Source organism: Rhinolophus sinicus, chromosome 15 (assembly GCF_057876585.1).
Source record: "Rhinolophus sinicus isolate RSI-liver-muscle chromosome 15, RSI-T2T, whole genome shotgun sequence".
Classification (NCBI taxonomy): domain Eukaryota; kingdom Metazoa; phylum Chordata; class Mammalia; order Chiroptera; family Rhinolophidae; genus Rhinolophus; species Rhinolophus sinicus.
This window is the reverse complement of record NC_142515.1, coordinates 74,493,211-74,504,887: the sequence shown is the minus strand read 5'-3', so window position 1 is coordinate 74,504,887 and position 11,677 is coordinate 74,493,211. Positions and strand designations below refer to the sequence as shown.

The 11,677-nt window shown below is 49.9% G+C and overlaps 1 protein-coding gene and 1 long non-coding RNA gene across 13 annotated transcripts in view; one reads left to right on the top strand and one right to left on the bottom strand.

Annotated features, from left to right (window-relative positions):
* Positions 1-807: 807 nt before the first annotated feature.
* On the top strand, positions 808-7,409 carry LOC141572667 (uncharacterized). Its single transcript, XR_012498008.2, has 3 exons — positions 808-1,286; positions 1,705-1,830; positions 6,194-7,409. It is a non-coding gene; the product is annotated as an uncharacterized LOC141572667 (long non-coding RNA).
* CELF5 (CUGBP Elav-like family member 5) overlaps positions 7,401-11,677 on the bottom strand; it is a 45,514-nt gene continuing 41,237 nt past the window's right edge. For 4 of the 12 annotated variants that reach the window (XM_088792269.1, XM_088792268.1, XM_088792270.1 and 1 more), the window contains one exon: positions 7,401-10,842. In XM_088792269.1, the coding sequence (XP_088648395.1) occupies positions 10,589-10,842 (254 nt within the window). In that variant the 3' untranslated portion in view covers positions 7,401-10,588. The remainder of the gene's footprint in view (positions 10,843-11,677) is intronic. The other 8 variants (XM_019744226.3, XM_019744230.3, XM_019744227.3 and 5 more) reach the window with 6 other exon arrangements.

The window sequence follows — 11,677 nt, the reverse complement described above, 5'->3', positions numbered from 1 at the left end:
TCTCTCACTATGGTTTGGGTTTGCTCAGGCAAATCCCTTCCCCTTTTTGAGTCTCAACTTTCCCATCTGTACAATGGGTCCAATGACACCCTCTTTGTAGCTTTGGTGTCTCCAAGCCAGGGCCTTGGGCATGAAACATTCATTCATCAGACTTTTACTGAGTACCTGCTGTATGCTAGGTCCTCTACTGAGCTCTGGGGAACATAGCAGGACCAAAGCAGACCCCAATCTTGCCCTCAGGGAGCTGACAGTATGCTGGGGGAGACAGACATTAGATAGATACTTATATACATTCATGTTTAAATGACAAAGGTGACAGATTCTGGGGGAATTCTGCACGGCCCTGGCCTTATCTAAACCACACCCTTGCTTGACTGGAAGTTGGCACAAGCCTCTTCTTTTTTCCTAGTTTGCCCTGCAGCATGCTTTCCACACAGCAGCCAGGGAGAGACTTTAAAAAAAACAACCTGTCTCACCTCTCCCCCATGTAAAATCCTCCCATGGCTCCCTACTACCTTTGGGATAGGGACCGACATCCTCACTGGATCTCTGGGGCATGTGATACCTGCATAGTTACCCCCCTGCTACTTCTCCCACCGCAAAAGATACCCCTGTGAGTGAGAAGAAAGTGATAACAAGTTTTGCAGGTGAATATCTGGGGGAAGAAATATCCAGGCAAAGGGCACCGCTTATAAAAAGGTCCTGAAACAGGACCATTCCTGGCGTGTTAGAGGAACAGCCAGGCCTGTGTGGCTGGAGCAGAGTGAGTGAGGAGGAGAGAGGGAGGTGAGGGCAGGGAGGGGATGGGGGACAGTAGTGCAGGGCCCTGTGGGCCAAGTGGAGGACTTGGGCTTTGACCCCAAGGGAGAAGGAGCCCTGCGGGGTTGTGGTCAGAAGGGCAGAGGAGGTTGCTCATTGGCGCCCTCTCTTGGCTTCTGCGGGGATGACAGACTAAAGGTGCTGCAAGGGCGGGGGCCTGGGGACCAAGGCGGAGGAATGCACAGGTCCACGTGGGAGACGATGCGGTTGGACCAGGTGGAGGCAGAGGAGTGGGGAGAAATGGGCAGATTCAGGATAGAATTTTGAAGGCAGAGGCGACAAGACTTGCTAACAGATTGGCTATGGAGTGAGCAATAAAGAATGGAGTCAAAGGTAACATCAAAGTGTTTGGCCGCAGATCCTGGAAGGATGGGACCGCCATCTGCTGAGATAGTGACGATGTGAAGAAGCAGGAGTGGGGACGAAGAACACTTTTGACCTGAGGAACATCCGCTTGGAGATGTCAGGTGGGTTCATAGATTTAGGGCTGGGCTCATTGGAGGCTTTGATGGGGGACAGGCAGGCAGAAAAAAGATTAGGCCCTTGTCCCCATGGGCGGGGTCCTGGGGTTCCTTCTGGATTCTGTCTCCAGAATCGCCTACACACCCATCCACCCCCACACACAGCGGCCCTATGATCAGATCCCGGAGCTGTCCGAGACCCCCGGTGCTGAACCTCCAGCTCTAAGCAGCAACCGCGTTCCAGCTGACGGGGAGTGAGAGATGAAAACGTATGGTTGGACTTTACCCAGAATGGCAAAGCTATTTTGATGCGATTGGTCTGCGCTGGTTTCTATGCCTCGCTCACTCCAACTTGCACTGTACAGACCCCCAAAGAGAGGCAGGTATATGTTGTTCTAAGTTGGTTCCAAACTGCACCTTTAAGGATCGCTGAATGTGTCACTCCTGACGTCGCAATTCCCCAAGCTCTGAAGATAGGCCCGACTTCAGACTGTGGATTGGCTGATGACTTCATGAATATGTGGATCACCATCAACTTCACTTCGCTCCGGTAGGCTCAGGAGAGGGGGCGGAGAGAAGGCGGGACTGGGGCAGGGCCAGGGGTGGGCGCGTGCTCAGGGAACTGCATTTTGTTCCCTGCAGTGTCTCCAGTAGTAGTTACAGCAGCTCCTGGCACACGGCAGGCGCTTAATAAATGCTCCTTGCTGCTCGAATCCAGTAGTATAAATGGTGTCCGGGAGTTCACTTTGCTGACTTAGGAGGAGGCCCAGTTTTGTTTTGCCTTATAATTTATATGGTAACGACAAGGCTATTGCCCGTGTGCACTAACTAATCTCCCTGGTCGTGTCAGCAGACCTAGACAGTGCACGCTATCATAAGCCCCACTTTACAGACGAGGACACTGAAGCTTGGAGAGAGAACGAAAGTGTTTAAGGGCAGGCAAACCTTGAATCGCTCAGCAAATATTGAGAACCCAGAGCTGAGAGTAACAGTCTTTGCCCCCCTTTACCTCATGTCCTATTTCAATCTCAATTTGACCACCACACGCCCTGCTTCCGTCCTCTGTGCAGCCTTGAGGCCAACTAGGCTGAAGGCCCCTTGTTCTCTCACTAGGACCCGGGTAATTCATACCTCTACACCTTGGCTAGGGCTTTTCTCTGCACCTGGAAAATCACGTATGCCTCCATCCCAATTTAGCACCTCAGAACTGGAGAGGGGGTGGTGGCAGGAAGGACAATGTTCAGACCAAGTTCAATCTGGAGAGGAGGGGAGAGAAGGGCGTGGGGCAGATATTAGGGGACGAGGAAAGAAATTTGCACAGGGTAGCTTTTGTGTCCCCGGAGAGAGCCTGGGGGGGTCCCCGGAGAGAGCCTGGGGGGGTCCCCGGAGAGAGCCTGGGGGGGTCCCCGGAGAGAGCCTGGGGGGTCCCCGCACCACCTTATCTAGCTGCGTAGCGCGTGGCACACATTGGGTACTCAATAAATGCTTGAGGCATTTCAAATGGAGACTCCAATACTGAACGAAAGCGTGGGTCTCTGCTCCCCCTGCTGGTGGTCAGGGGCGAAACCTCTGGAAAGGACATTTTTTACTTTTCAAGAGGATTATTCTGACACTTCTGCAGCGCTTACTCTGGGCTTCATAAATATTAACTCATTCATTCCCACAACGATCCTCAGAAGCGTGTGCCCTATAACTTCATTTCCTAGAGGGAGGGGGTAACTGAGCCACAGAAAGATCCGCCACTGGTCTGATAAATCTCATAACTGGTATTTAAACCCTGGTCAGTCCTCTTCCAGACTTAACCGCTCTGCTTTTAGGACACTTAGTAAGCAGCTACTATGTGCTGGGCTCTAAGGAATAGAAAAATAAACAAGTCACAGCAGGCACTGATGACATGCTATTTTAGTTACTATAGCTTCATGATACATCTGTGTTTTATAGGGTAGCATGGTAGAGGTTCAGTGGGCAGGCTCTGCAGCCAGCCAGCCAACCTTTCTGTATTACCCCATCTGTAAATTAGGTCCTACCTCCTAGGGCTACTGGGTGATTGAATAATACTTATAAAGCACTGGGAACCATGTCTGGCACATAGTAGGTGCTCAATAAACAGCTATTCATTTCAGCCCATTCCAGTCTTGCTTCCTTACGATCCAATCATCCACATGAATTTGAGAATCAGTTTGTCCAGTTTCATGGAAATTACTGTGGAGATCTGAACTGTGCAGAAATCAAGGTTCATCTGGGAGAGAACTGACCTTTTAGAATCGTGAGTTGTCCTGGGTACCATCGTCTGGCTTTTTCCTTTATGTCTTTCAGTAAAATGTTACCGTGTTCTCTAGGTTCTTCTGAAGTATATTCCAGGTACTTTGTAGTTTTTGTCTTTGCAGTTGATGAGGTTCTGCTGATGTGTTAGTTATCATTGCTGCACAATGAATTACCTTAAAACTTGGCGGTTTAAAACATTTATTATCTCACAGTGGCTGTGGGTCAGGAATTGGGGGTGCTTAGCTGGGTTCTCTACTTCAGGGTTTCTCACAGGCTGCAATCAAGGTGTCAGCTGGGCTGAGGTCTTATCTGAAGGCTGGACTGGGAAAGGGTCCACTTCCAAGCTTGTGTGGTTGTTGGCAGGACTCAGCTCCCAGCTGGCTGTTGGCCCTCTATAGGGCAGTGGGGTAGCTGTGTTAAATGTAGGTACTTTCCCCAAAACACATCCCATACCTATCTTTTCCATTCATCTTTTAAAAATGTATTTAAAATGAATTCTTTATTTCCTAAATAATACCTAATATATTCACCTTGTCAAGATTGCAGCTAAGACTCAACTCTGCTTCATCCTGGCCCCCCAGTTCCTCACTCCACAAAGATACTCCCCTAACCGTTCTGGAGAATATACTTTTATCCTTCCCTCTCATTATTACAATCATATACATGGTCCCAGAGAGAATGTATACATATTTTAAAAAATAACAAATGCATACACCATGGATTATTTCCTGCTCTGTGCATTATTCTACAGCTCTCTTCTTTTCATCTAACTATGTGACCTAGAGGTGATTTCATTCTCTAACAGCCACATGGTATTCCACGGTGGGAACACTCCCTGTGGCAGCCACCCTCCAAGGTGGCCCCAAATGCCCTACCTCCTGGTATTCATGCCTGTGTGTAATCCTGTTGTGACTGTGGGCTAAACTTTGTGACTCATTTCTAACAAATAGAATAAAGTAGAGGTAATGGGGTGTGACCTGGAGACAAGTCACGAAAGACAGGGTTCAAGAAGTCCACATGGAGAGGAACTGAGGCCTCTCACCAACAGCCACTTGAGGGAACCGTCTGAAACCCCAGTCCAGCCTTCAGATGAGGCGGCCCTAGCTGATGTCCTGACTGTGACTTCATGAGAGACCCCAAGCCAGAATCACTCAGCTATGTCACTTGCGGGTTCCTGACCCACAGAAACTATGTGACATAATGAATGTGTATTGTTATAATCTGCTAAGATTGGGGCAGGGTTAACTTGTTATGCAGCAATAGCTAACTGATACACCCTGGATGTCACTTAACTTATTCCCCCTGAATGAACACGTATACCACAGCTAGGGCTCAGCTGTCTCAAGCACATCCCTGTTCACTCTATGGAGATACTCAGAGGTAAAACTGCTATAGTATAAGGATTCGTGTTCTAAATGTTTAATAATTTTAAGTTAAATGTAAAAGCTTAAATTTGACTACTACAAATAACTTGAATTACAACCTAACATTTGAATTTCAGTCATTACACAGCACAGGGAAGTGGGATGGTGCAGCAGTTAAGAGACCAGCCTGAGAACCTGGGTTCAGCTCCTGCTGTGCAGACTAAAGCAGGGGACTTAACCTCTCTGAGCCCTAGTTTACTACTCATAAAGTCGGGCTAATAGAACATACTCACAGGGTGGTATCAGGCTAGATCAGTGCTGCCTGGTAGTACTTTCTGCAGTGATGGACATGTGACTATCGAGTCCTTAAAATGTGGCTTAGTGTGACTGAGGAAGTTAATTTATAATGATTAAAATTGATTTAAATATAAATAGCCACATGCAGCTAGTGGCTACTGTATTGGATGACACAGGCTTGAAACAATGGTTGGCAAATAGTAAGTGCTTAATAAGTGCCTTGTGGGAACATTATCCTGCCATATTATCCTCCAAAGTGTCCATTTATACCTCACCAAAATGAAGGTCACCCCAGGTGTCCTCTTAACATCCCTATCTGATCATGCTTCTCCTCTGCTCGAAGTCCTTCTGTGGTTCCCCGTTGCCCTAAGATAATGTCTCAGATTTGCTCATCTCATTGTAGTCACAGCATTTAGCATGCTGTAGAATTACTTTGTCTTGCAGAAATGGGTAGGGTTTTTTGGTCCACCTTTCTCCTTGACTGAGGCCTCAGGAGGCCAGGGACAACGTCTGGCACTCGGTAGGTGCTTCATCATGAAAGGACCTCTATAATCCTGCCCTTATCTCTGCATCTGTTTTTTTGTTGGTCAGCCAACTGTCCAACCACCACACCATCTCAAGACTCTGAGCCTTTGCCCAGGCTTTTCCTTCTACCTAGAAAACCCTTCCAGGCAGACTCAGACTCATCTCTCCAGCTCGTACCCCAGCTGGTCCTCATTCTCTGTGTGGGTGCTGGAGCAAGGCATTTCATTTCTGAGCCCCAGTTTCGTCAACCATAAAACGGGATGAATTACCAATAAGGCATGGTTCTGCAAAGCATCTGGCAGGATATTAAGTAGCACATTAAATCCAGTGGTTAGGCTCAGCTTGGGTGTGGCCATCTCCACTATTCACATTCCCACCCGAGTCCCTCCCCTGGAGACCACTGTCCCCCACCCTGGGTCTCAGGACTGTTTTTGTTGTTGTTGTTGTTGTTGTTGTTTTTAGGAACTTTGAGGCCTCCACTAGAGTGGGGCAGGAATCAAATCCACATCGCCTCTCTGCTCTCACCTTCAGGCCTCCCTCCTCAGGGCACTCCTCGGTCTTCGGCTGCATCACGTCCAGTTGGGGACTTTCTCCCTCAACATTCCAATTCAAAATCTATTGTGTAACAGTGCTGGCGAGGATGCGGAGAAACTGGACCCCTTGTGCACTGCTGATGGGAATGTACAATTGGGGCAGTTGTCATGGAAAATGGTTGGGTGGTTCCTCAAAGTGCTAAACATAGAATTACCACATGACCCAACAATTCTGCTCCTAGGTATCTACCCAAGAGAACTGAAATAGGTGTTCAAACACAAACTTGTATACAAATATTTATGGTGGCACTATTCACAATGGCCCAAAGGTGACAACAACCCAAATATCCATTAATGGATGAATGGATACACAAGATGTGGTCCATCCACACACTCAGCCATGAAGAGGAGGGAGGCGCTGACACTCGTTACAACGTGGATGGACCTTGAACACACGGTGCTCATGAGAGAAGCCAGACATACAAGGCCACACAGCGTGATTCCATTTATGGGAAATGTCCACAACAGGCACATCCAGAGACAGGGAGTGGTTGGTGGTTGCCAGGGGCTGGGGGAGGGGATGGAGAGTGACTGCTAAGGGGGACAAGGTTCCTTTTGGGGTGATGGAATGATTTGGAGTTAGAGGCGATGGCTGCAGAATCTTGTGAATGTACTTAATGCCACTGAATTGTACACTTTAAAATAGTAAAAATAGTGAATTTTATGTTATGTGCATTTTGCCTCAATTTAAAAATAATGTGTATTGTAGTGTCTCCTCTCCTAGGCTGCCTCCGTGAAGGCAGAGACCATCTGGTCACTGCTGTGTCTGTGGCCAGCAAAGGAACAGGTGTGCAGTAAGTGTTCAAGAAATGTTTGCTGACTGACTGAATGAATGAATGTGGGAATCAAGAAACACAGACACCTGCTCTTCCTGAGAGAGAACACTCCATTTCTTCAAATTCTGGATGAGTCAGACAAAATCTTGGCTATGGGAATATGAGGCCTGCCTTCTCAGAACATACCCTCCTGCATCCCCTAACTCTAAATCTGGATTTTTCTCTAGCCCACACACTCAATGGGGCCAGACCATTTGGTCTTTATGTATGTGAGAGGGTAAATAAGGGAGGACTCAGTCCTTTAGCAAGTAAAACTTTTATTAAATAAACTTTCAGTTTCTCCAGACCAAAGAGAGGCGTTTTGGACATAAAGATGATGCTTGCAGCTTCTCACCTGAAACACGCCACAGTGACAAGGACCTCTCCAGCCACGAAATTCAAACCAAGTCAACCCAAAGTTTCTTCTAAGTCCTTTTCTTGTCTTTTGTGTGTTTGTGTGTGTGTGTGTGTGTGTGTGTTGTGTGGCGGTTTGTTTCCAAAAGTCGATTTGCAAGTTGAAACTTCATGAAATTACTCGTAGCAGAAATAAAATACATTGTACAAATCACGTAGATCTTCAATGTGGAGTATAAAAATGGTATTTACAGCCAGTAAACATGGACCAGAAGGACACACGCCACTGCACGCCCCGCCTGGCCAGAGCTTGGCGGGTGCTGGGGACACAGACGAGGCCCCCTCTCGGCCCCTGAGCACACGCTTGCACACGCAGACGCACGGGACACAGGCACGCTAGAGAGTGTCTCAGAACAATTATTGAAACAAGTTGGTCAGAAGATTTTTTTTTTCTTTTCCTTTTTTTTTTTTTTTTTCTATGAGTTTTTTTTTCTTCTTTTTTTCTGGGTTGGTCAACACATTTTGGTAGAAACAAAAGGGAATGCTGTGGGTTTTTTTTTTCTTTAAAAATTTTTTTCTTTAGCTTATCAAGTTCTTTGGTGCCTCATTTGGCGAGAGGCCCCACTGAACGTCCAAACGAACTTGACTCTGTGCTTCAAGGTGGGTTTTCATGGTTTGGGTAGCTATACAGAGACACCCCACAAGGTCTCCCTCCCCGCCCCAGCTAGGAAACAAAAATCCATTATTGTTTGTTTTTCCCCCCATTTTTTTCTCTTTTCTTCTTGTACCTGCTCAGAAAGACCAACATTTAAAAAAAAAAATTCTTTGAAGAGGTATCTTCGGCAAAGGGGTGCTTGGCCAGTGCAGGTTGGGCTTGTCCAACGAGCGTGGCGATCTTGGTCATGAGATCGTGAATTCCAGGCTGGTGATCCGAAGGCAGGGAGGATTGGCTGCCTGCCCTTGGGAGGGGGCGCGAGGGGTGGGGGCTCCCCCACCCTGTCTGCTCCCCCGACGGAAAGCTAAGGGCTATTGGTCACATGAGTAAGGCTATGACTGGGGGGGAAGGGCTGGGGGAGGCCAGGGGGTCTCTTTTGTGCCTGGGAAGGCAAGGCCCTGGGACGAGGGAGGGGGGTCGGGGGTAGTTCCGGAAGCTGCAGCTAGGAGCAGGGACACTCAAGCCGGCTGAGCCCATAGGCCAAAGTCCTGGAGGTATATTGGTTGGCTGATGACTCCCAGTGCTTCTCCCACGCCCTGGTCTGACATGACAGCCAGGAGGTGGGGAGACATCGGGCTGCCCGACCAGCCTCAGCCCTTCTTACGTCCCTGCTGAGTGACCCACCCAGGGTCACCTTCTCTTGGATGGAAGGAAGTCGGAAAAGTTTGGTCCCATGATCTATACTCAAAAAATATATATACTGTCTATAGCTCTATATATATATGCATATATATATATATAGGAAAAGTGTGATTTAGTTTGGAGAAGCCACCAAGGTTGTGTGTGGGGGGGAGCGAGGAAATCTCCCAGGAGGGGGCAGTCAACCCCTTGGCCCCCAACTCAGGAGCTCCCCCATCCCCCTACCCCCTTCGGTAGCAGTTCACATTTTGGGGAAGGGGCCAAGGGGAGACAGGAGAGGAGAGGGAGGGCTGGTGTCCAAACTTGGTTGTAATTTACGGAAAAGTCCTGGGTCGGTTGGAAGCGGGAAACCCTCCTGGGGTGGGAAGGCCCCTCACCTGGCGGAGAAGGGAGGGGCGTTAGGGAGCGCCGAGGGGGGCACACAGGCAGACGACCTCACCTCCCACCGACCCCAAAGCGCCTAATCTTTTCGGAAGGAATCCATTTGGGGGTTTGGAGGCTGACACACCCGGCTTGGAAAGGATTTAGGGTCACAAAGCCTGTGTCCTCAACTGGCAATTGGGGACAAATATTCCTGTTTGAGTCTCCTCTCCCCTGCTGCCTGCCACTGAAGCTCCAGAAAGGCAGTTTCGCCCCGTCCATTCCCCCCCAACCCCATCCACCCCATTTCTGTTCATTCACAGCTGTATCCCCAAGTGCTGGAAACAGTGCCTAGCACATAGTGGTGCTCAGGAAGGATGTGCTGTCTCAGCGTGTTAAAAGTGTGTGGATCGCCTGTGAGTTGGCTTTCAGGTGGCGGACTTCCAAACGTGTGTTCCAAGACGTAGGACTCTGACTGCACACCCTCAGATCTGTGGGTGCTGACCTGACAGGGTTTGAAAAGTACCACCAGCCCCTAACTGAGCACCTACTTTGCGCCAGACCCCAGGCGAGGCTCTCTGATGACGACGGCACTGGTGATTAAGATAGAAAAAACCCCAAAAAGAATTATCGAGAGCTTTCCAGGTGATAGGTCTTGGGCTCAGCTGGGAAAATACCATCTTCCCTGTGTGAGTCCTCCCTGCTGAACTCTGGGGGAGGTGGCTTTTAAGAGCCCATTTCACAGATGAGGCTCGTGGAGGCTTGAGGTCAGTAGTTTCCTCATTGGCCCCTTAGGCTCACTGTTCGTTCCTCAAAGAAGGCGATTAGTTGTTGATAAAGTTGTTCACTCTGATGGCAAAATACACTCTTGGGGATTTGTTTGTTTGGGGGGACATCTTTTTCCTGTCATGCCAGTGGGAGAGGCAAAATCACACTTTCCTATCAACCCACTGGGATGAATGATACCAAATAAGGAGCTATGAGAGGGGCCCCGCTGGGAGAGTCACAGGACAGGACAAAAGCCCTCCCCACAACATGCCCCACCCCAGACCACACCTGACCCCTCAGACAAACTTGTATTCGTCCTTCAAAGCCTTTTCCAGGAAGGATTCCCTAAACACCCTTGGTGAGCACTGGCTTCCTCCACCTCCCCACCCCAATCCCACCCTCCCGTCCATGGCAGGAAGTGGGTATCTTCATTCAGCTGCCCCCACCAATCCAACCTGGGGGCTCCTGTAGCCTCTTGCAGCACCCCCCAGCCTGGGGAGGGTTTGGAGAATGGGAAAGGGTGCAGACAAGATGGGGAGGGGAGGGTTGGGATGGGTGGGGCCGCCTGGCGGCTCACCTGGGCCAAGCCCGCAGCCTGGGTGGCTGTGGGCAGTCAGTAGGGGTGTCCCGGGTCTCTGGGCCGTTTCAGCTGCACCTTCAGCCTCTTCATGCCGATCTGAAAGCCATTCATGGCCTGGATGGCAGTCTGCGCGCTAGCTGGGTTGTCAAAGCTCACGAAGCCTGCAGAGACCGGGGTGGACCGCGATGGTGGGCACAATGGGCGTCCTCTGCTCGCTCCAGTGCTGCAGCCCTGGCTTCCTGGCTCACAGGGCCCTGGGGGCAGGTGTGCTCGCAGGAGCAGATGGGCTGGGGGAAGTGGCAGGGCTTGCCAGAGGACACACAGCAACCCTGGTCTAGTTCTGACACCCCTGGGCTTGCATGCCTCTGGGGATGGGGCACTCACTCCTTACCTGGGGTCTGCTCTGGGGAGACTTCCCATTCGGAGTGGGGGACAGGTGGGACCTCTGGGGGTCCTGCGAGGGCCACGTTCTCCCTCCCTTCCACCAGTATGCCTGCCTGTGTCCTCTGGGCCCTGATGCCAACACTGCCTCCTCCGAGACCTCTATCTATCTGGGGTCTTATCTGTCAATCTGACTGTCTATCTCGTGTGTGTGTCTTTTTGTCTCTTCTCTCTGTCCCTCTTTTTCTATCTTTGTGTGTGTGTGTCTTTGTCTCTTTTTCTGTCTCTTTTACCCCCTCTCTCTCTGTCTCTGTCAGTTTCTCTACCCCTGTCTCTCCTGAGACCATCAGAAACACTTAAGCCTCCCTTCCTTAAACTGCCACCAGCCCAAGCTCCCTTCACCTCCCAGCTCAAGGCCACCTGGCCCTACTCCTGTTCCTCATTTCTTGGTCCTCACAGGCTTCTCAGGGGACCATGTGGAGGCCACAGGGGCCAGGGGGTAAAGGACCACATATGCAAGCATTTGGAGGTGGGGACCCCTGAGCTCTGTGTGAGAGGCCAGGTGGGAATCAGGTAGAGAGATGGGGGGGGTTAGGGTTTAGGGGTCTTGCTGAGGCCACGGGGAGCCATGGAGGAATTTAGAGCTGGGGGATTGATGTCTTCATATCTATTCTCTCAAATAATTCCCCGCTCCCCCCCCATTATATAGATAAGCAAAGTGAGGCTCAGAGAAGGCATGTG